Below are 21,649 nucleotides of genomic sequence, written 5' to 3' on the forward strand. Positions count from 1 at the left end.
AATTATAACAGACATCAGACATTTTTGCTGGAAAAATGAAATGATTAATTAATAACAAAATAGTTGCATTAGTGAATCGATTCATCAACTAATCAATTCAGCTTTTATACAAGTTCTTGGAAACATGGGTGGAAATTCTTAAAAAAAAAAAAAAGAATACTATTACAAAGAATTAACCCCGTTACATAGTTAAGATCTGAACATCTAGCAAGCTGTGGAATGTTTTGAAGTTGTAGAATGTGCAATAAGTTGCATATTACACAGAGTGTGATCATTAGAACACCCTTTGAGTAGTTCCCTATCAGCTTTAATAGCAGCTGATCTCCACTAGATGGTGTAGGTGTTCCACTTTAGCACCTAAGTTGATACAAAGTATCACACATTCCATATTCCTCCCACTGCACTCACTGCCATCATGCATTCACTGAACACAGCAAGTGCATCATCTTCGCACTCCTGCACTGTTGAACATCCTGTCCAGCTAGTTTTAATATTTATCAATTCCTATTGAGCAGAGCCTGGTATTGAAACATAAGCAAGAGATGATTAAATCTGTTTAAAAAGGCAGCCTATCACAAGGTGGCAGCATGGAGGTGTGTATTTTATTTCTTATAAGTTCCTCTTATAAGGCTCATTCAAGCATGTATCCTTAATGTTCTCATGTGTCTCTTTCTTTTCTTACTCACACACACACTTTACCAATGTCTTTATAATTTCTGTTTAAGATACACACACAAACCTTTGGGTAAGAATATGAATCTGCATTAAACTGTAATAATATTATATTTCTGAATCTCAGCAGCGCTGCAGCCAGGGCAACTGTTAACTGTGATGTTTTTCTTGAGGCAATCCCCTACTCAACGGCTAAATTTAGCAACAAACTCGTATCCACAGCTGTAGCTGGATACAGCTGAATGGGCTGCAGCCTAACCTGTTCATCTGCTGTTTTATCTCGAGCCCACTGCCTCGCAATCTTACTAATTTGATGAGAGCAGCAGAAATGCGTATACTTAATCTTTGTCACCAGAGTGGGAGATGATGTTTAGGTGTTTGGAGTGTTATATAGATTTGGTTTCCAGTGGTGACCTCTCCTGTTCCTCTTTGAGACACTCTGGCTGGCCTAGTCTGACAGCTTGTCAAAATATTCTACTCAGAAATGAAGTGTGGGCGCAAGAGGTGGGAATGCCAGAGATGACACAATTCTGTTTTGTTTTAGTTGTTGTTGTAATTCAGTTTAAAAGTCTCTTACTTATGGCAGCTCAACTGGACATAATCATGGTCACAGCTTATGGCTTTTTGAATTATTTTTGAGATGTATGAATTTACCATGAGTTTGAATTTTGTTGTGTTACACTGTAGTTTTTACTTAGCTGTCTGATTTATGTCCAGAAGCGCAGCCTTGTCACATGTGTAGTTAATGTTGCTTTCATTTTATGAGAGACCACTAAATTCTTGCAAAATAGGGGGTCTTTGAAGTGCAGCTCCTTCCAGTGACACAATTTCTATGGCCGTAATCAATATCATTATCACCACTTGTTGGATGGTTATTCAAATGATGATTATGTCCAGGATAATCAGGTTTTTATATTGATTCTTTTTCAATTTAGTATAAAATACTGGGCCTGTTGTTGTTGTTGTTGTTGTTGTTGTTTTCAAAAATTAAATGCTAAGAGTACCATTTTACTGTTTTTCTTCATCATCATACTGCTAAATGCTAGCTGGAAGCACTGTGTAGGAACGTGTCCTATTTGATTAGGCGTGACTAATCATGTGTTACACCTCTGTTAACTTTCATGCCTTATTGCAATAACCATGTGTTTTTCTTTATCTTAAAGCGTGTGTTTCTGTGTGTGTCATTGGTGACTGCAGGAGGATTGTTCTGCACTGGGGTATGAATACCCAGTAGTGACAGGAGGTAGGAGGCCCTCTCCGCTGTCCTTAGCCCTTTAGACACTCAGGCTTTAGAATAGTGTGGTTGTCACTTTGTATCTCATAAAAGTTGTTACTTAACAACAGTCAGCACATATTTCCTAAACTGTCAAGTTCCATCTCTGAATAACATGTGAAGTTTTGTTTGGTAAAAGTTCTCCTAGGGCCATGGCTATTGCTTTCCCTCTTTCTTAAACAGCTCATTACACGTCAGAATGTGCTGCATCAATGTTAAACTTGGCAGAAATCCTGATCTGATTTTTCTTTTTCTTTGCCTCTCATGGAGTTTTCATAATAAATTACAGCAGGTCTTGAGGCAAAAGAGAATATGATGGATGTAAGCCCTGACATGCAGTAAAGTGTCACACTTGCTTTGTCACACAACTTCCTGTGTAGGATGTGGTCAGGGAATATTTACCCAAAGCATCTTTAATTCACAAGTCTAAGGTTATCCTGGTGAAGAAGGAAAGTTCACCAAAGCTTTTAGTACATTTCTGCGGTTTTGTGGTCACTCTTGTAAATTTAATGTAGAGGGAAATTTTCTGTTTCACGCTTGACTGATCTTTCAGAAATGCAGGAAAACTAGGTCCTGACTGGGTTTGATGCAGGTATTGTTTTACAGCAAAGTATAAAACACACATAATGTTTGAAAGTGTAGTTTTTTAGCTTACTTTCTCTTTAATCAAACTTATCAAATTTCCTTTAATTGGGAAAAAAAATCACTCCTGGCTTTTCATATTTCTTTTGGCACCATAGAATCAGCTGATTGCATATTGTTCCCTATATTTATTGATTTCATCATTGAGAATATATATTGTCCACTCAGGCTGGATCAACCTCTCCACAACTACAGTTTTGACCTCATTTCTTATTGTTCAGACAAACTTACACTTTTCTTCTTCTTCTGTATTTTTGTGTTTTTCTGTCTTTCTATTTCTCTTCTTGGTTTCTGCTGGTAAAAAAAAAACAGCATTTGTGTATATCATGATCTACAGAATTCTGTCTGCTGTGTCCTCTTAGATTGTTCCTCTGTTATTTTTAGATGTCAGGTGTAGACTGACCTAAGGCAGGACCACCAAGCAAAAGGTTGTAGCTGGTTTTATCTGTCAGAATGGTGGGGTCAGGGATTTATTAACAGCAGTCTGACCACATTATTGAGCTGCCTTGTTTCTATATGTTCTACAGGCAGAGGCCATTCAGGGTCACAGAAACAGCAGCCGGCAACAAAATGGGAAAAATCTGTTTCATAAGCTTGGTTTAACCCCTTTTATTTAGCGCTTGTGTAACAGGACTATCAAAAGCTTAAGCTCAAATTGCTGTAAAGCGATGGGTCATTCACTGTAAACAGTCATTGTTGGATGCCAGAGCTGTGGACTGTCAAGAATGTCACAATACCGTAAGATTTTCATAAAATGGTTCTGATTACATTTCCAATTAATTGCTCATTTGCTCAGTCTGTTCTATATAGTATACTGTATCTCAGTCAATCTTGTGATATAATCTGAGTGCACATGTTACGTGTTGAGTATGTACTTAATAGTAAATGTACGCATTTTTGAGTTTTTCTCAGAGAGGATAACCGAATAAAGTGGTATATTAATGAAAAATATGAAAAAATATAAAAAGCGACTTACAAGTGAGGGACATCGCTAAAGCTTCAGTGCAGAAGGAGAACTTGGCAAAAGTACACAGTATTACATACGGTGGCTCAGAGAGGTCAACACACTGCAACTTAAGAAAAGACATGCAAATACACAAAACACAAACAAATTCAGAAATCATCTTCATCAATTTGACAACACATGCGCTGCAAATACACACAACACAATGGAAGTGTTTCCAGGGGACACTAAAAAGCGATAGACCTGGCTGGCACTTGTTGTTCAATGCCCACTTGTGACTTTTGAAGTTAAAAGCATTGAATAACATGTGCATCCCAGTCAGGCTCATCACTTTTTCTTTTGAAGTTATTTTTTGCCTTAATTCTGATAGCGAGAGTGGGAGAGAGATAGGAAAGTCAGAGAGAGAGAGAGAGGATGATATGGAGCAAAGGGCCACGGGTTGGACTCGAAGCAGGGTTGCTGTGGTTAGGATTACGCCTTCATGGTACGCGCTCTACCAGGTGACAAGTTCTGCTACTTTTATATGTTAAAATTAAAATCCCGCAATGCTAACAAGGAATTTTCTATCAGATAAATTGGAAGAGAGACAATCTGGGGCAGAAAAACTCTCCACGGTCTCATTCTGTTCAAAGAAATGCTGATGTGATCGATTCTGTCGAAGGCACATTAAAGATCAATAAAAGTACAAAACATAGTTGTTAATTGGCAGCCTGACCCCAAGAACATTTTCAGTGCTGTTTAGCTGAATAAATCAGAGAGAAATCATGAGTTGTGAAGACTTTTTTTTTTTTAAGCTTAAAGGTCTAGACCAGGTCTCTTCACTCGTATTTGAACTCAAGTTTCTTAAAACAGTCTGGACACAGCATGTCAGGGCGCAAGTGCAAGCATCTGTATCTTTCCACTGAAATGCATGCAGTAGAAAGCATTTCTGCCTAGCAATGCTTCTCTATGTGAACATTCCCTTAGGTATGACAAATGCACACAGGCAGGCGGGAGAATCTTCCGTTGAACAGGACAGATTATTCCGCTCCCTCCACTCACTCTCTCTTTCTTCAGATTAGTGAGCGTGCTCCCTGGGACTGTGTAACTCAGCCCTGTTTGGTTTAAGCACACTTTCTTTTACAAGCTGTGATGCTGAAATCCCTACATGGCCGCTAGATCACTGCTGTTTTATAATGGTCATATTCACTTACATTCACATGTGCATCTACTTCATCACATATTGTATCAGGAGCACATTTTTTTCTCCGTAGATATTGTTCTGGCTAAACATTGCAGATATGTCGTGTATAGTCAACATTTCCCCATATTTAAAAACAAAATTTCATTTTTATTACAGAGCATCTTTAGCTAAAGCCAAAAGGCATCATTATGACATTATATTACATAAGAGCAGGGGTTCCCTGTCCTCTGTTTTTTGATTGTCTCAGCTCTCCTGCTCTGTTAGATGTGTCAGCAGGGACAACTGAAACGACAACTCCTCCTGAGCCCTGCTGTCTGCAGGGAATCTGTCATGTTCACTGGAGAATTAAGAATTGCAGCACTCGTTGCTCACAGATGTGACCTGTGTCTCTCTTCACTTTTCTGTTTCCGCATGAATTCCCAAAATAACTGAAATAGTATTTAGCTTTAGCCTAACCTTATATCCTACTCTATTTGTATTTGTACAACAGCTGTTTAAAACCTCCCAATTCCTCAGTTGAGATCATTCAGATCAGCTAAAGAAGACTTCTTCTTTGGCTAAAGTATGCAAATATTGATGCTAAGATAACTGATAAAAAACTGTTATTTTTTTTGCTTCAGTTAATTATATCCTCATTACAATGATGAAACAGTCTGCCATTAGAAATGTTTAGACACAGCCTTAGGATGCAATAAGCTGCTAGAAAAGCATTACTACATCTGTCGATCAACACTTCAATCTGTCTGACCTCACATCGCTTTCTATTAACTCTTTTAAGCCTGTTCACCCACTCTCTCTCACTCACACACACACACACACACACACACACACACACACACACACTCACACACACTCTGCCTTCCCAACCCCCATCTCACGGATGTTATCCTTTTCACTTGGTTACTCAAATCCTCACTAATGCTGTTCAATTAAACTCTCTGTAAGTGGAACTTAAACCTCCATTGGACAGCTGCTCGACAATTACACATGATACCACTGTGCTCATTCTGTCCGCGCGGTTCTACACGACTCTAACAATCACCGCCTGCCACAAATGACCTTCTCCTGGCCGGTTGCCCCAGGAGGAGTTTCCTTAAGGTAACAGAAAGAGATGTACAGAGAGGAAGGCTCAGTTAGAGTGAAAATAAGTAGCTGAACTATCTGTGACTTCATATTCATGTGTATAGGTTTTTCTGTTTACCCAGTTTGAAGGGCTCTTTGCTTTAAGAAGTAATATCCCTATTTAATTGCAGTTTTCAAAGGAATTTAGTTCTACAGAGGGCTGCAGAAAGCCAGTGCTTGATAAACTAGCTTAGACAGATCGGGCCTAGCACCCTACAGCAACTCTGGATGCCAGTTCACGTCCCAGTCCCAGCCTCCCTCGATGGAGGTCCCCAGACTGCCCCTGAGAACACATTAGTGAAAGACCGCATGAGATGCTCACTGTGGTGAAAAATGTCAAATTTGGGAGTCCTTTTCTCCTTTCAGTTGCTAAAGGCCCGCTGTGTAGAATTGATTGAAAAAGGCTGTGCCTATTGTATTTATTTATTTATTTTTTTTAGAGCTAATGCTACCGTGGTGGTGAGGGATCACTGGACATGACAGTACCCCACAATACCTCTGTGGTCAGAAAAGTTTCTAATGCTCTGTTGATCAGAGCTGTTGTCTTCCCCTCTCCGCCACTGTGCTCCCTAGCTGCAGCGTGTGGGCTGTAGTTTGGGAGAGGTCAGATGTCTGAGCTGAAACTCCCGTACAACAAGGACGGACTCCAGAGGCTTCATTATGGTATGGCATCATTGACTCCTAAAGCCCCGTCATGATCAGGCCTTCAAGAATGAATCGAACAAAACCAATAATTTTAAGTGTGTGTGTGTGTGTGTGTGTGTATGTGTGTATATATTTCCACAGCTTGTATTTATAGCTGCTTGCTTGTGTTCACAGTATAGTTGTTGGGTTACATGGTGAATTGTAATCTGAATATTGTTGTCCTCAAGTCTCGTTTTCCTTCGCCGTCTGCTCACTCCTGGAAAAAAAACAAAAAAGGCTGCTGCTGTTGGTATGAATTTTACTCTGCTGTAGTCGTGATCAGTGAAACACACATGTTCGGCCATATATATACAGCTTTCCTCTCCTCTTCCTCCCCCGCACGTTGAATGAAGTGCAGGGCCCTATCAGTGCTCTGCATTCGCTCAACATGATTGAGTGTCTGAGAGGGATTTTAGCAGCTCAGTAGATTTTTGGATAACCACAAATCAGGCACTTAATCAAAGCAAGGAGGGGAAGGCCACGACACAAGGGAGGACATTGTGATAATGTGTGGAGTGGGAGGAGATGGATTTCTTTTCTTTAGGCTGAGGTTTGTTCAGCAATGCTTTCTAACAACCAGCTACTGAGTCCTATACTAACAATGGGAACTGATAGGATTTGGTTTTCAGGTATTGTTCAATTGTTTCCCTCTGCATTGATACAAACATGATGAGCACATTCTGAGTCACCCCTGCTGTGTGCACCCTAAACACAATGTCACTAATTAGCAATTTAACAGCAGCACACTAAGGCTTTATGTAAAGATCAGAGTTTCTTATTTTTAGCTCAGCATCCTTTATAACTGATTTATCTTGTGACTAACAAAGAATAGAGGTTCTTTCTGAATTTGCTCCAGCAGACTCTGCTGATTGAACATAAAGCAGCCCATGGTTCAGGCCAGTATTCATTTGATAACAGTGTTGAGAAAAGAAACCCTGATGAAAGTGTCTAAGCATTTGTTCCGACCGGCTTTGACTCTGGGTTCAGAGGCAGGCCAGGAGGCAGTGTGTCCTCTGCTGTGCAATTTTATGTGTCGTGCTAGTTAAAAGTTCAGTAATGACATAAACGCAGAGGTAGTTTATGGAACATGAGTGGCACGCAGATGAAACGCCTCCCCCTTCAGCCATGTCATGACTGCACCGCCGGAGTGTGACATGCTGATAAGTGGGCACGTGTAGAACAAGGTCACAGGTTTCTAACAAAAGAAATGTAAAAGGTTTCACCAATCATCTTTTCTGGTGACAGCAGTAGGTGTAGACTCTTAAAATGTCTGTCTGGCATGCTCACAGTGACGGCTGCTAACATTGGGATTTTTTTTTTTTTTCAAAAGAACCATACATGTCATCATGCAGTGATAAGGTGTCTGTCATCTTTAGTGATTCTCTCTTCTGTTTATCTGGTGTTTTGGTCCTTTTTTTGTTTTCCAGATATAGTCAAAGGGGATGAAACGCTTGCTGTCAATCTGAAGAAAGTTGGCAAACGTGCCTGTTGTGAATTATTAAATCATAGTAAGTGTGACAGGCATGGGTTATTGGATTGCGCATATTTGTTGCTCACTCTGTTGGAATATTTTTGTAGCTGTTTATAGCTCCTAGTGTATTTATTAATTACAAGGCGTTGGTGTATGCGTTGTGTAATTTTAATTTTAGACATTTTCACATGTTAAAGTGAATAAAGATTATAAGTAGAGAATATAGGCTGCTGCCGAGTGGTTTTCATCTGGTGGTGCAATACGTAACAAATGGTTATTTTATTGATTCATTTTGGTGATGGATGGCTAGTCTGTCAGATGATGCATGCTTGTATTGATTACTGTACCTTGCATTGCACACCAGTCAATAAATGTGTAGATTTTCAGATGGAGATAAATCAAAGGTCAACAAAGGAGTTATATGGTTTGGTAATGACAAGACATCAGTCGTCACATGGTTTCAGTGGCCATGAAAAGCTGTGGCAGGGTAGTAAAAGCCCCAAAGATGTGCTGGGTATGTTTTAATAATGCCAGTACTTGAATATTATTAGGCTTGCCTTTGACTGGATGTTTCCATATCTGGCTGGGGCTGTTGGATTTTTGTCAGGCATGTTATGTAGGCTTTGCATGGATCACAAGACTGACACTGTATCTGTGCAGCCTGAGTTCCTGTCTCTGGCCTCACACTTCTCAGTACCTTCCTCATATCACGACTCCTGGGGGGCCCTGGAGCAGAGGGGAGTGAATTGTGGCATCACGTTTCCACGGCAGTGGTGGCGGGTGCATGGACTGTACCCTGTTATAAAGAGGGTACAGAGTCTGTCAAGACAAGCAGACAGAGATGATGGAGGGAATGACATCTGCCCCAAATCTGTTCTCCGACACCCTGACCCAAAGTGTTGGACATAACCCCGCAAAGGTGACAAGGCTCATTGGTTTTGCCTATAAGTGTCTTCTGCCGCTCCTGTTAAGATTGATGCAAACATACACCGAGTGTAGTGTGGATACTAGGGCATCTCTTCTAAACTCCTCACTCTGTCTTGGTTTAAATAAGGAGCAGTTGAAAGGCCCTTTTGAGCTTGGCTTGTTTGCTCTCTGCACACATTGTGAAATTTAAATCAGATTTCAGTTGAATTAAACCACCTTTCCCCTCAGGGTTCTATTTAAGTCCAGGGACCAAAAGGTCATAGCTCCAAGAATAGGGCTGTCAGTTAGCAACAGCCTGTTTGCTGGATTCCTTTGATAGAGGTTGCTTCTTCGACTACTTTACTATACATGACTGCTTCTGATGGCATCTCTTTTAATTATCTCCTTGGCACACGAGCTGGTCCACTCAGATAAGCTTCAGTATTATATTACTGCGAGCGGGTGTCTCATCTACTGTCTCTTCAATCTGTAGCCACCGTTGCGTTGAGTCCAATTACTGTGGTGTTTACTTTCAGCCTCCAACCATTATCATATTTTTACTGTTCACTTGTACCTGCGCCTCCTCTGTTCACCTAAGAATGCTTTTATTGTTCATCATACCAGTTTCTAACAGCCAATAATAACAGAAATTATTCTGTAGTTAGCTAGTCGGGCATCATTAAAATTTCTTTCTTGATCAAAAAGACTTGACAATATGCAAGATTAAATTATTTCTTTTCATCACTTTCAATAATTTATTTTAAAAACAAGGGCATATTAACAAAAAGACAGCATCTCAGATATGTCTGTGTGTCTGCCTTTGACATATATTGTCACAGATAAAGTTACATAATGAATATTTCATGGGCAGTTGAACAGACCCACGTGAGAGTCCCCTTCTCTGGGGCCATAGGCTATTGCAAAGTCCTGACCAGTGAGCATTCAGCTTCCCCCTTTTCTCTTGACAGAATAAACTATATTAAACCGCACTGCAGGGTAACAGACGGACAAAGAGGAGCACAAAAAAATGCACTACTTTTTTTCTTAAGAGAGCTGCTTTAAACACAACACATTTCAATGCCTTGCTCTCTCACGCTGCTGTAGCTCTCTGAATATTCCTCCTCATAGCTTCTCTTCATATCCCTCCCACCACATTCCCTCCCTCTCTTCCTCTCTCTCTCTCTCTCTCTCTCTCTCTCTCTCTCTCTCTCTCTCCTCCCATCTCTTGCCTGTGTGCACCGTGCTGCTTTATGCTGAGCACAAGGCATACAGATGTAAGTTTAATACAGGCAACGGTCAGAGCTGGGACGTGAATATGAGGTTGCCCTTTTGCTAACATGCAGTAGTATTCAGTAGAATATTCAGCAGCAGCGCAACTGTCAAGGTGGGCTCAGAGAGGGAGATGAAAACCTCCTGCAACTGTCTGCCGTGTTTTATTCTCTCCATCTCTTCGTGTGGATCTTATGCATTTCCACTCTTAAAGCTTGGAAGCAAGAGGTGTTATCTCTGGCACTGAGCTCAGCATTAAAAGGAAATTGCAAGACTCTAAATCTGCTTGTCAGCCTCTGATGAGCCTCTGATTAATAGATAAAGCGAGAGGAGAACACCCAGATGAATCAAGGAAAAACTTGCAGAGGGAAATCCGTACAAGCCCTGCTTTTTTTGGACTCTGGTTTGTAGAAGATTTTGATTCTTTCTTCATTTTCTGCATTGTACTGGAACTGCGTTTTATGTATCTGAAGTCTGCAGTGATTGCAGATTTGTTTGTCACACTAGCTGAGGCAGAAATGCTCTAATGTTGTGCTTGGATTTGGACTTCCTGAGAGAGGATTTTGTTTTCACCTGATCAGCGGTCCTCCTGTGTTTAAATACTATCCTTCTGTTTTTTTATTGAACATTGTGAGTTGGTCCGTCACTTTAGAGACTTTAGAGACAGTGATTTCTACCAGAGATACAGTTTTTGAGGCTAGATTCGGAGTAATTGCGTCCTACAGACTGAACAGTCTCACTCTCTTCAGTGGATCCTCAGACTTTCCACCTTTGGGACTATCTGCCGTTGGGACAGGATGCAGGTGTCATTAGTGTGCACGGACCATCGCGGAGGGGTGAGCCGCAATACGGAGGACCGGCTAAACCGACAGAACGCCAATAGCCCCAACACAGGCACCCGCAGCAAGTTCAGAGCAGTGGCAATGGTGGCTCGCAGTCTTGGACAACTCTCTGTTCAGAGTGTGCCTTCCTCCAGCGAGCAAAGCATGAAGACTGGCATGAAATATAGGTAGGGCATGTAAAAACTGTTAACTGGTAGTTATATATTTGGCCCTAAAACTTTCGGTCTGATATTACAAATTTAAAGGAATCTTAAAGCAGAGGGTTTGCCTCCTTCTGTTATAATATATGTTAACAGATGACCATCAAATGCTTTGGCTCATGGTACAATAAATCACAGAGAGGATGGCCTGTTTTTCTACTTTGACATACAATAGTTAGTCTAAGTCAGTTTATCTTCCTTATGCCTTCCTGTCAAAAGTTTCAAACCCCACCAGTTTGAGATTGATGACTGTTGAGAGAAATGCTTCATCATGACAGTAACTAATTGATACACCTCCCCAAACTTGAATTTGTTTATCAAGTGGGATCTCAAAAAACGGCTAGATCTTGGAAGTAGAGCTTTGCAGTTTGTAATTTCATCTGATCTTTGTATTTAAGTGGTTGACATTTAGTTAGTGGCAGTCGATGTCTAATCTGTTGTGTGCAGGAATGAAATGCATAAGCTATACAAAGTACAGTGAGCCGCATTTGTTCAGATTTAAAGGGGGAACTAATTAGTATTTTCCCAGATTAGTCTTCTGAGTGAGAGAATATTGTTCTCATAAAACCTCATTTGTTTGTTTACCTTTCACTGGTCTTAGTCTTGATTTTCTTTACAGTGTGGGTTTATACTGATAATTATCACTGCGGTTCTTTTTATGAACGTATAGCAGAAAAATTCAGATTAGCTGCATTTCCAGTCATTGAATGAAAAGCTACATAAGTCAGTTGTCACTATTAATAATTTTGTCGTATTGAATAGCCTCTCTAAATGCACAGAAAAACGAACAGACACTTTGCATAATGATAGTTTTTGCCCACAACATTGTATGTTGATGTGATGCTGTGTTGAATTTGTATCCCACCTCTTCAGTTTTGCATTTTATTTAAGGGAAATTATATTGCTTGTTTGTGTGTAGAAACCCTAAGGGACATGAAAAGTAATGACCGTGTTTTATCTACCATACGCCATATTTAACATTTAAGCAGAGGTTCACGTGCAGAAAAGCATTTGTAACAAAATGCAAATGCCGTGTCTCTAATCGTGTGGTGAATTATTCAAATTATTCAGGCTTTTATACAACGGCTGGAAAAGGAGCAGAAGAAGATTATGAAGTGGAATATCTTTAAAACATATTGAGGTGCTGAGCCTAGGGGGAGAGTGGATGGCAAATTGAACAGAATTGGAGGACAACAAATTGTGAAGTCAGTGTCAGCGAGGAAATGAATGCACATTATTTTCCAACGTGGTAAGGTAGTGACATTATGATCTGCGACAAGCTGGCCATTAATGCGATGTATCTGCTTGAATCTGTGACTTTATTCAACCTGTCAGGTTTAGAGTTATTTTGCAATAATAACCTACAGTGTGTGTATTTCCCACCTGTCAACTCAACTTCTCACTAAAGACTATTTGTTTGGCATGAATTTTAATTGAACAGGACAAGCTATCACCAAAATTCATGTAGTAGATTCTGGCACAGCTGCAACCATTACTATATAAATGTTTAGAGTGCGTTGTCATTCATATTATTAATATTCTGACCAGCAACTTAATCTTGTGTGTCATATAAAAATATCGATTAATATTGTAACATTCATCGATGTTTCTCACCTTGGTTTGAGTAGCAGTGTCACCAAGGTATACTGTCTTTTTGCTAAAGGTGTTGCCAGTCATTGTGATATAAAATGAATACAATTGAACACACACACATGTATTTGTTTCTGCAGCGGTATCAAAACCACATCCGAAATATCACAATATAGAGGCTTAAACAAAAGCTTATATAAGCTGTTCTTAAACTGTTTAACTTTACTCTTAAAAATTATAATAGGGACAAAATATTTCATTGGGTGTTTGTACTATGATCTTTAAGGGTTGTCACGCAAGTGGTAAATGATTTGATTTTAACTGTAAATTTTGAAATCAACCGTTTATTTTTTAAAGCCCCAAACCTAAAGAATAAAAAGTGCAGGGTGACATTGTGCCTTTTAAGGAAGAATTCTTTTTTTCCATTGTGCAAATTAATGGCATTTGATTGTTGACTGAGAAATCAACACTGGGGTCAATCTGAGGAAACACATTACCCTTCCTCTGTGCTCTTGTCTGAAAGCACACAACAATCCCCTGCATCTGATTTGCTAGCGGCAGGCTTGCCATGTTGGCACACTGTCATTATTGAGGCTAATGATATTGAATGAGTAAAATCATTTTCAGCTCGGGGGCCAGCGGCTGTTTGTGCTCTTCACTTCTGCTGTGTGGTCCAAAGTACATAACGGGCTCTGTGTTTGTGAACCAGGCTTGTATCTGATGCAAACTGAAGGTATTCCAGCTCTTAATGCAGCACGAGGCTCAGAGATTGATGCACTGAGGGTACAACATAGTGTTTGTGGTTTTTAAGAAAAGGAATGAAAGGGAAGGAAGGAGGAGTGAAAGGCAAAAAGGGAGAGTGCTGAGGTTAATGCTGGTGTATGCACTATGCCCAAGAGGAAGTACAGTAGGCTGGAGTGGTATGTGTTCCTGTCACTGTGTTTCAAATGTGTCTCTTTGAGTTGAATCTTGCAAGCCCTTTAACATTGCCACGTAATTCTCTTCTAATCCTTGAGCGCAAGATTTCTTTTTTCTCTGTTACATTCAGTTTGAAATTTTCATTTTGCCCTTTTGACAACTGACGAAGTTAGTGGTTTTATAACTGTGCCCCGAAAGAATACAGTTAAAGCTGCCTTATCCACTCAACAAAACTTTCCACGATTATCCACACTGCAGAATGGCAGTGTGAAATTCAGATCAGCCTCATTTGCATTCAGTCCTCTCTGTTTTCCTTGAATGGCAGCCTTGATATTGAATCAAGACTGTCAGTCTACATCTGTGAGCAAGGATGCATGTTAGGTTCAAAGTGACCTCACCCACAAGGCCAAGGAAACCATCAAAGTGACTGTCTTTTCAAGGTGCAGAGGGATTGCGGCAGCTTTAGTGGGCAGCCTCGCCGCAGACTGAGCCGTTCTGTAATGTGACACTGGGTCTGCGTGGCATGACTGGTTAAAATCATCAAGCTCAGCTGTGAGAGCCCGCACCTCCTCTAAGGAATGATTAAATGGCTTCAGTCAGGACTGAATTAATGATGCACACAAAATGGCTTATGATTATGTAAAGTAGTCTTGCTGAGGGAGCGGAAGAATATCTGTGAGATTGGGGAGACTGTGCAGGTGGAGAGTCAATCCCATAAGACCCCTTCCCTTTCACAGTCCGGTATCTGCTCCTCTCTCAATCAACTAAACCCAGGGAGGGTCTTTAGGGAATGATTCACATTTACTTTGCTTCAGCGTAGCAAATAAACTGCTGCAAACTAATGCCGGGTTGAATTAGTTTGAATACATACTACTTTTCAGTTGCACTACCATTTCTGTGCTTTACGCAGATGATATTTAAGAGCTCACCATAAACTACCGTGGATAACATTTGTAGGAGTTTTTTTGTTATTATTATTATTATTATTATTATTATCTTTTTTTTTTTTTTTGGTCAAAGCAAGCTATTGTTCTTTGCCATACTTCATTATCAGCTACAAAAAAATTCTGCTGTTTTGCACTCAGTATCATTTACTGCAGTGAACGTGTAAATCAGAGCTGACTCACCTCCTCCCCCAGTGTAAATCTACAAGTAACTCGCCTTAGCCCAGACTGTCAGTAGGATTCCTCACATCTCTGGAGGTCCACTTTTGGTTGTAAAGTTGACAGTGAGTCACAGCCCCAGTATATTGCTACTGGCAGTGTTGTGTAAGAGGATGGCATTTAAATCCCACCACAGTGTTGTGTGAGGTTGCGATGTATCATTATCAATGACTGAGATAAGACGCTACTCAAAAAAAAAAAAGAAGCCCATCCCCCTGAGTTGTCTTTGTTTAGTGCACCTTGAAGTTAGTTGGTGTAACAGATGGCAGAAATAACAAAGAGAGAAATGTGAGGAGAGTGTCAAAGATGTACAAATGAAACGTGCAACATTTACACATAATTATCAGTATGCAAGTTTAGTGTTTGCCTGTTGTTATTAGCTGTGATTGCAGAATGAACAGTGAATTGGTGATGCTGAACTATGGGAATATGTGTTTCCTTGCTAGGGAATGTTTAAGAAAGATGAAACTGAGCATCGATATTCTCTTACACAGACGCAAAAGCGTGCATCGCCCAGTCTTGGGTGACAAAAGCCGTGGGTGTGAGATTTGGGGCGTCGTGAGTGTGGGTGCATGCTGGGACGTTCTCCTGCGTTCTGAGGGCTCTCTTCATCAGGGAGCCAGCTTTCCACAGCCTGCACTCCCCCTTGAAATATGAATCATAAATAGACCACGGTAGTTGAACAGAACACACGTACAGCAGTACATTTTGGCCACTCTGATGTAAATACTAACTAACACTCATCCACAGCACAGATTTCAGGCCACAGTAGCCACTTTAGGTACCATCTTAAATGTGCACAGAACATTCGCCATCTGTTTGCTCTGGGCATGTGGAGAGAAATTGCCAAACAGTGGGATGGTTCATTTATTGATGGAGGCTTGTGTTTCACTGTATGCACTAAGGTTTTGTCTGTGTTGGTGTATAAGAAAGCGAGTCAGATGGGGAGGGAGGGGGGGGGTTTGTTGTGTATCATTCTGCCTATGTGTCTATAAGCGTGTCTGCATGTGAGAGAGACACTTGTGTTATGTTGAAGGAGAAAATGAAGACAGCTGTTCTTTCTTTGCCTCACTGATAGAGTTTAATTAGAGGCCTGTTCGTGTGTGTTTGTGTGCGTGCGTGTGTCTTAGCACCACTCATTTCACTCTGCATGTTATTTTCTTAAACGCTCTAGAAATGGCCTAGATTTATTAATTCTACCGTACACTGCCAAGAAGAGCCGAGTCCTTTGTCGTAGTCAGTCAGTTTCATACTGTATGTGTGCAGGAATTTCATTGTGACTTTCGTTTACGTTGCATTTTGTTTTCCTTAGGGGTTACACATGATTGTTGGGCTTAGTGTAGCATTGCTAAAATACAGATTTATTCCAAGGTTTGTGTGCATGAATGCTCGACAAGATTATTGAGAACAGCCACACTAGACTGTTATTCTTCACACAGCAAGGAGAGGTGTTTGGATTTATAAATGAGCACTGAATCAACAGACTTGTTTCGCCAGTGAAATTTAGATTTAGATTTTCTTTCTGCATGAGAAGCATTTGGACTGAATGTTACGTAATGTCTAAGTCAGTGATGTAAAACAAATAGAAGTGAGGCTTTAACTTACTTCAGAAAGTACTAGAGCACAGGCCAGCAGGCAAAAATCCCATCTACCCCACAGGATCATGCTTAGTCATGTGTATTTTGAATATTTAACTTCATTTTTTTTAAATTAGGCAGATGGACCAATTTTCTTTTCTTTTTTACAGTGTCCAATGCAAGCTCTTTTTTATCAGCAAGATATCCTCTTAAAGACTTGTTAGTACAGTTTGAGCCTTGATTTAACCGTGTTTTGCTTATTTGTTATAAGGGTCTATAAAATTCCAGAAAATAGTGAAAAATGAATGTGTTATTTTTGAGATATTCAGTTTATAATCACAGAAGACTAAGAAAACAAGAGAATATTCAAGTCCAAGAAGCTGGAACCTCAGAATTTCAGCAAATTATTTTATTTTCAAAATTGTTGCAGATTAATTTTCTAGGTTGATTAATTAACTAATTGTTGCAGTTCTATTTGTAATTCTGTTTGCAACCTTCTTCCAATGCATTAAGTTCAGATAGTTTGTACTTTTAGAGACATGTATGTCAATTTTTCCATCAAATTTAGGATCATGAAATACAATCAGTTTCCTTAGGCTACAGTACTCAGTTTAAAAAGGTGTCAGGATGTTAGAGTCAAAAGGCATACAGTTAAAAAAAAAAAAAAACAAAAAACGATTGCAGAGACTTGGAATCCCCCACAGGTGTTAGTAAGTCTCCCCATCGCTCCTCTCCAACATATAGCAGAAGATTTTCCGTTGCTTAGGGCACTGGCAGATTTATCCCCAGACAAGAGCCTCTGAAAACGCCTGAGTTAGAAGAAAAACAAATTCTGCCTAAGGAAATCCCTCTGAGCCAACAATCTGTTTATGTGTAAATCAAAACTGCCATTTTGCCATCAATGCCAATAACTCTATGTTTCTGGCTGCTGTATGTATGAAGTTGTTTCTATACACAAAATGAAATCACATTTGACATTGTGTTCTCAAGCTGCTGTCAGATACGATGCTGCAAGCTAACACCAGTATACAGTGTATAACTGAGCATGTGTTCATTTAAAAGTCTCCATGAGAGGAAATTGATTTTTGTACAGAAAAAGGTACAGAATGTACAGAAAAAAACATCCTCCAGACGTGAAGAAAACTGTGGGGCTGAAATATGTAGCTTGAAATGAATCACATGGCATTTTTGACCAGTTAAGTCCATATTTTCCATATATTGCAGTTAGTCTGAGCTCACTGTAACAGTCTTAAGCTATGCGTGGTGCTTCTTTTTGGACACAAACCAGCCTTTTGTGTTGCCTGTGAGAACATACTTATTTCTGTCATTTTAACCTTACCACACTAACAGAAAATCATGGCTGACACTCAAAAAATAACTGCCTGATTTGTATGAAGACTTGCATACCCCAAGCTCTGACAATTACAATTTAGTGGATCCTCTGTAAGGGTGTAGTCATGTGTTGCTGTGTGAGCAGTTCAACATTTTGGTAAATATTTATTTACTTTCTTGGGAAAAAATAGATGATGAGATTGGTGCCACTCTCATATATGTGTGTTAAGTATAACAATAGCTCCAGCAGCTACAGAGACTTTCCTTTTTTATATTTTTGTTTGTGTATGGATTAGATGAACAGGATATAATGTATTAATTAGTGAGCTTTTGAGGTACTCGTACTTATTTCTTGTCTAGTTTGGACATAACTAGGCTGGCTGTTTTTCCCTCTCTTGCAGTCATTATGTTGAGGTAAGCAAATCAGTTCCTGGCTCTCACTTCATACCTCTTTATCGACCCTCTCATCTGGCTGTCTGCATGACAGCAAATTAGTGTATTTACCAAAATGTAAAAGTCGTCCTTTAAAGCAACACTTGAACTCCCAAAAAAAAGTCTATATCCATTCACCTCCGGTTTCAACTCAGCCCCCGCAATTCCAGCTCGTGCTTTATTTAAAACAAGAATCGAGTCTTTTTGTTTTGATCTACTGAAAAAAGGTCGTCCGGCTGGCAGCAAGTGAATAGAGGCTCATGATGGAACGCTGGAGGATGTGCACAACAAAGAGCACAACCATTCATGTTTCAACCAATGAGGTGAATACTAAGGTAAATAGGAGGCTATTAGATAAATAGGGATCATATGCTATATACCTGTACAGTTTCAAATGATACAGAGAAGCAGATAATAATGAAATTTTAGTCTGGGGTGAAATGTTCCTTTAATCGCTGTTAATGTGTGTGTGTAAGCAGCTTTTCAGGACAAAGTGGTTCACCCTGTTCCTTTTTTCTTATTGCCTAGTCAGGACAATTTTAATCCAGTGTCTTAAATTCTGCTCTGTCGCTCCATCCCTCCCTCCCTCCACTCCTTTTAGTGAAATGGATGTTACATAAACTTGAATGGAGGAGGAAACCACCTTCAGCCAACACGAGTTAGTGGAATTCGGCGTGTGCGTTTTTCCCAAGTTGAAGCCACGGGTGAGGCAGTATTAATAGTTCAGCTCAGTGAACATATCTCTCAACACGTTTCTCTTTACAGCTCTGTGACCTTGTTTGCTCATTCATCACCCTGTCCTGTCCGCTGACTTTACCGTGACTTTAAGCCCTTTCTCCCACTCAGTCCTCCCACTCCATGCCTCTAGTCCTTCACTGTATGTGCTTATACTAAACCAGTTTATGAATTTTCTGTTGTTGAAATGATAATTAGAGAATTGAAGAACTGCTTAGGACCAAGTCATCTAAATCCTCAACCATAGTTTTAAAACATACAGTTAAAGCTGATTTGACATGATCAGCATTTAGGTGATGCCCTGTATAAATGATGACTTAAATGGTGCAGCAGTAGACTGAACGCATCACTAACTCACATCCTGGGAATCTGTTGAAAACTGTGGTTTTTGCTGAGACATAGGGTGTGATCTTGGATACATATTATGAGACAAGAGACCAAGTTTATCGTGAATTAGATTTAGAAGACATGAGGCATAATAATGGATAAAAATCCATTCATATCAGGACTTGCCATCATACTCTAGATACATGAGCTGTCCCTCCGTCTGTCCCATTCTCCTGAATGCGATATCTCAGGAATTCCTTCGGGGGATTTCTTCAGATGTTCATCTGGACTCAAGGATGGGCCGATAGGAATTTGGTGGTCAAAGGTGAAGGTCACTGTGACCTCACAAAACACATTTTTCACCATAAATCAAGAATTCATTCTCTAATTACAAATCCAATCACAAAACATACCTTTTACTGAGTTCCTTCAAAGTCTTCACTACCTAAATTTTAGGAGTCTCTGACAGACATGGATGTAAACGACAAACTGACTGGTTGGCAGAGGCATGCAACGATGAGGCGGTAATTCTAGTTAAAATTGTATTGATTGGTCTAAATGGGTCACCACAGTATTTGTTTAGAGGTAATTAGGGGGCAATTGATTGACCCAGGAGAGGAGGGTGTCATTCATAGGAAATTGAAGACGTACAGTTACATTTATTCTTGATTTGTTATTGGGAAGTTACGGGTTAGATATTGTGTCAAAATACTTTTAAGCAGCTCTCACCTTATCTCAAAGCTTAGTTCATACATCAGAGTGTTTACAGGAACTAAATACACAGTTTGTTTTTGACATTTGTCAATCCCAAGGGTAACCAGCTGGTTTTATGTTGGTTATTCAGTGTAGATACTTCAGTTCCCCAGTGTGCAGTGTGGGCTAGTGGTGCCATGTGTCAAAGATGGGTATCTATTAATGCTTGCTATCTACTTGTCCTTTCTGTCCTTGTATGTTTGGTTGTTTTTGTGTGATTATTAAATTGTATTTCGCTGTTCAGAATATTATTTCCCATTATTTTGCCATTCTAACAACATGATTCATGCAGTTAGCAGTGCTTAAATAGCATTAACAGAGAATACAATGACTCAGCTACCAATAGGCATAGCAGTAGCTGAGGACTGTTTAAGTTAATGTTATGTACCGTCAACATATTCATTTTTATCTTTGCATACCTTCTATGATTGTGTTAATGCCCATTATTACGTATCTTTTTCTTTCCTTGAGAGACAATAATTCAATAATCAGTAATCCATTGATCACTAATAGATGACTGAAATAGACTCTTAGGTGACCTCTGGTATTCCCTTTGTTATGCAGACCTTGATAGAAAGAAAACATATTACAGCTCCACTATCTTCCACAGTTAGCAGCACCGCTGAATGATTGGACATTCAGAATTCATTTTGTCAAGAAATAAAGTGTAATCCAATCTGTGTGTAAACAAGCCCCAAACAGATATCCAAGCCACCTCTAATCAAATAAACCCACAAACCAAAATGAAATGCCTCACCCTGTCCCCTTAGGCTTTGTGCTGATTGGATCAGAAGGGTGATGTGGACAGAAACCACAGTGAAAGGTTACCTAGTATTTCAACGCAAACAAGCATACTGGACAAGTACTATGGTCACTATGTGTCCTGTTCACTGGATCCCATCTGGCCTTGTCCCCGCTGCTGCAGTGGTGTTGCAGTCCTGTACTGTACCTGTCTCCTTTATTATTGAGGAGGGTGTGAGAGAGATGACTTTACTGTTGTGGTTCATGTCTGCTGAGGCTCAGCGGGAATCTGACCCCTGTGTACTTACAGGGCCTGGCAGAGGGTCATTGAAGCAACACACAATGCAGTATTCAAGGCCAGTCTAGTAAAATATTGAATACAACAATGTGCTGACAAAGAGACATCCTTACAATGAGAACAATGGCAAGGGCAGAGCTGTGTATTCTGATACCCTTGTTACTTATTTTTAGGTTTGGGGAAGTGCTTAAATACACTGGTACTAGATGTGCAGTCTTCATCGTTAAAACATTCTTATGCAACACTCACACAGTAAGCTTCGCTTTGTGATTACACATGCTGATGAAAATGGTACCACTCTAGAGGCTTGTTTTTTTTTTTTTGTTTTTTTTTTGTTTTTACAGTTGCTCTTAGTTTATCTAATTAGACAGGTTAACTATGCATGTCAGTCATGCACGGCATGCTTGTGCACCGTGTATTAACACATTTAGCAAAATGAATTTGTTTAATCACATTAGGTATTTAAATCTGGAACAGAGAAAGGCTTGAAACACACTCTAAGCTGAATGTACAGTAGCTCAACTGTGATTTAGAGATGAACCCTACAGTGTTTGC

General features: G+C 39.9%; 1 protein-coding gene across 6 annotated transcripts in view; it reads left to right on the plus strand.

Moving 5' to 3' along the window:
- The window catches only part of LOC111224011 (voltage-gated potassium channel subunit beta-2), an 80,694-nt gene that overhangs the window by 41,584 nt on the left and 17,461 nt on the right, over positions 1-21,649 (plus strand). For 3 of the 6 annotated variants that reach the window (XR_002665198.1, XM_022748358.1, XM_022748362.1), the window contains exon 1: positions 10,984-11,195. The exons of the other annotated variants lie outside the window; for them this stretch is intronic. Coding sequence is in view for 2 of the 3 variants with exons in the window: in XM_022748358.1 (XP_022604079.1) it covers positions 10,984-11,195 (212 nt within the window). In the remaining variant the exon portion in view is untranslated. Of the gene's footprint in view, positions 1-10,983; positions 11,196-21,649 lie in introns of those variants that run through there. 6 annotated transcript variants of the gene reach the window in all.

The sequence above is a fragment of the Seriola dumerili genome, unplaced genomic scaffold (assembly GCF_002260705.1).
Source record: "Seriola dumerili isolate Sdu_G_001 unplaced genomic scaffold, Sdu_1.0 BDQW01000121.1, whole genome shotgun sequence".
Lineage (NCBI taxonomy): Eukaryota > Metazoa > Chordata > Actinopteri > Carangiformes > Carangidae > Seriola > Seriola dumerili.